The sequence below is a fragment of the Carex rostrata genome, chromosome 11, assembly GCF_964058835.1.
Source record: "Carex rostrata chromosome 11, lpCarRost1.2, whole genome shotgun sequence".
In the NCBI taxonomy this organism is placed as follows: Eukaryota; Viridiplantae; Streptophyta; class Magnoliopsida; order Poales; family Cyperaceae; genus Carex; species Carex rostrata.
Genome location: NC_135928.1, coordinates 11,303,121 through 11,306,278, shown reverse-complemented (window position 1 = coordinate 11,306,278; position 3,158 = coordinate 11,303,121). Strand labels below are relative to the sequence as shown.

General features: G+C 40.7%; 1 protein-coding gene across 1 annotated transcript; it reads left to right on the top strand.

Annotated features, from left to right (window-relative positions):
• The first annotated feature begins 1,095 nt into the window (after positions 1-1,095).
• LOC144562367 (zinc finger protein ZAT5-like) lies at positions 1,096-2,414 on the top strand. The gene has a single exon (XM_078311586.1). It carries the CDS (start codon positions 1,385-1,387, stop codon positions 2,195-2,197), a length of 813 nt encoding a protein of 270 aa, XP_078167712.1. The 5' UTR covers positions 1,096-1,384; the 3' UTR covers positions 2,198-2,414.
• Positions 2,415-3,158: the final 744 nt, after the last annotated feature.

Sequence of the window (3,158 nt, the reverse complement as noted above, 5' to 3'; positions counted from 1 at the left end):
AATATTTGTATTTGTATCTGTTTAATATCTGATCCATATTTTTATCTATCTAATATCTGATATGTATCTGTATCCGAAAAATAAAAACATATACAAATATAATTTTATCATTATCCGATCCGTTTGCACCCCTACAAATAGCACAACTAGCATGGCATCAGTGCACGTAATCAACGATTAAATGCTCTTTAAATTTTAAAATTTAAAATTTTCAGAATTCTGATCCGAAGCAAAAAAAATGTTGCAAATGCACATATGCAATGATGAATTTATTCGATCTTTAATTAAGCACATAATTCAAAAGACAATTAACACCCAAAAAATAATTCATTAATTAATTGCTAAGTAATTGGAATTTCATCTTGCATTCAAAATTAATAAAATTTCCAGATACACTTGGTTTATATGGTAGCTTGAGGTTCTGAAAAGCCGGTGCACCGGTGCACGGTACTGTTACCAACTTACCACGATTGCAAGCCGATTCTTCGTGCTGGGCCATCAAGTATCCTTGTCAAGCAATTTGTTTCTCTTTTCAGGAAAGTCTTATTATTTCGACATCCAGCTTCTTTCTAACGAAAACTAAAATGTAGCCTTTCATGTAGCCTTATATACGTGACGTCTAACAACCCGGTACTCATATAAAATACAATTTATTGCCACAGAAGATCTGACATACTTGGGCGTTATTCAGTTGTGCTGCCACTCTGGCTCTTCCCTACCCCACACCCAAACTCAGTTACACCTGAACACGTATCCTCTGCATTAACTCAAAAGGGAATCTTGTGAGTTAATGTATTTTAACTGTCTGATTTTAAACGGGGCCAATCCGACCGTCTGAATATTTTTCAATATTAGTGTGGTCTCGTTCGCACGAATTTTAAAGCAGATCGGATGGTTCAGATTCATTAACTCAAAAGATTCCATTTTGAGTTACTGCAGAGGATACAAATTCGTTACACCCTCCTCCTTTCTGTATCACTGAGTGTACGGTACACCGCTCTCCAGTTGTAGCACTTATCTTTTCAGTTTTCACCACCCCTCTAAACTATTTCACGCCCCTCTCGTCTCGTCTAACCTTTCCCCGTTCCTTTCCTTTCCTTATAAATCAAACGACTAAAAGCTGTCAATCTCTTTATAACCGCCTCGTCTGGACTAATTCACCCTTTCTTTCCCTTCGTAAGAGCAAACAGCGGGTGTTCTCTTTTGACTCCTCTCCTTCCCATTTCTTTATTCCAATCCTTCTCTTCTCCTTGACATCTATTTTTCCTATATAATTATTCTCCCCCAATTCTTCCACTTACCCCACACCTTCTTGCTTCTTCCCTCACACTCTCTTCTCTTCTCTTCTCTTGTTTTCTCCGCTTTTCTCAATCCCACTTCACCGATGGAAATCCAAGATGTTCGTCTCTCCAGCATAGTGAAAAAGGGAAGGCGTACTAAGCGGCAACGGGCTCCGCATCTTGCCATGCCACTGGCACCACCTCAGCCGGAGCCGGTCAACTCACTGATCGAAGAAACCACCTCAGCATCTGCATCAGGATCCGGGAGTATCACTGAAGAGGATGAGGATATGGCTAATTGCCTTATCCTATTGGCTCAAGGTCTCCGGGCCCCGTCTCCTGATCCATCTAGCCCTCCTCCGGCATCTGTCAGTAAAATTGTTGACCCCTCTGCTCCGACAAGCTATGAGTGCAAGACATGTAGCAAGACTTTCCCGTCGTTTCAAGCTCTTGGTGGCCACCGCGCAAGTCACAAGAAACCCCGATTGTCACCAGCTCATGAAGAAAAGAAGCTCGATGAAGTTGCCGAGACTACTCTACAGATGAACACAAACAATTCTCTATCGAGCACAGTGGTTGTTGGCATCAGCAGCATAGCCGGAAGCAGCAGTGGTGCGGCGATCAAGGCGAACAAGATTCATGAGTGTTCAATTTGCGGAGCGGAGTTCAATTCAGGCCAGGCATTAGGTGGCCACATGAGGCGGCATCGGCCGTTAGTTGTTGCTTCAGCAGACACATCATCTCAAGAAGTTGTTAAAAAGGAGAAAAGTTTGTTAGAGTTTGATCTTAATCTGCCGGCCGAAGGAGCAACAGAGGAAGTATCTCAGCAGCAGGAGTTTCCTTTTGAGGCGGAAAAGACGACACCGGTCACGCAACCGCTTCTTTTCAGGTCGTCTTTAGTAGATTGCCATTACTGATGAGTATACTATACATGGTGAAATTGTTATTTATTTATTTTTCCAACTTTTTTTGGGGGGTGAAAATATTTGAAATTGGTACAGAGGGGTAATATTTAGTCAATAATGTGGGGGTAATTATTCCTGTGAATTAATGACTTGTTGTGTTAATTGGTTATTATTTGGTTAATTAACATTGATTGATGAATGGAAAAAAAAAAATTGATTCTTTGCATTATTTCTTTGATCAATAGAACTTTTCCGTGAGGTATAATTGGTGTTTTTAGAGAGAGAAAGAGTGACATTGCGTTCACGTAAAGGGAGTGAGCTTGCTCCTTCTCTCTCTCTCTCTCTCTCTCTCTCTACCTCTCTGTTCAAGTTCAGCTCTTTAGAGTTGGCTTGAGGTTGTTGTCTGGCTCTAAGCCAAGAAAAGTGTATGGATTAGGTTCAGCTTCCCATGAGTTTGTTTCAGTTGCAAGCCAACTAGCACTTACCTTGCCCAATCAATGCATAAAGGTATAAAAGTTGTACTTGTACAAAGAGGCAACACAATTCCACTTTTAAACGGACAACTCCATTCTCTATTTATGACGCTGATATATCAGCTTTAGATAAAAATCTAGCTTCTGTACCGCAGTCACACACACACAGCACAAGTGGGTGGAGGTCACAACTTAGTATCTCAGTGTATGTATCTCCATTTACCAGTTCAAATGGAGGGGGTTGAATTTTTCTGAGTCTAGCTAGCATTAGCATTAGCAGTAGTCCATGCGGCGCACAACGTAATATAATATACATTTATATCACTGTTGCCGATTCAAAATTAAGTTTGGAAACCATAATTAATTGAGAAAATTTCCACAGAATTATAAGGAGAGGAGATTGATTGACATGCCCAATGCTAGTAAGCTGCTTCTCTTTCTTTCTTTATTGGTCGACCAGTCGTTTATTGCGTAAGCCAACTGGGTGTTACTTTTTCTTC

Bases quoted from the DNA above. Each gene is read 5' to 3' on its own strand.
- LOC144562367 (XM_078311586.1), top strand. From the start codon at position 1,385: ATGGAAATCCAAGATGTTCGTCTCTCCAGCATAGTGAAAAAGGGAAGG.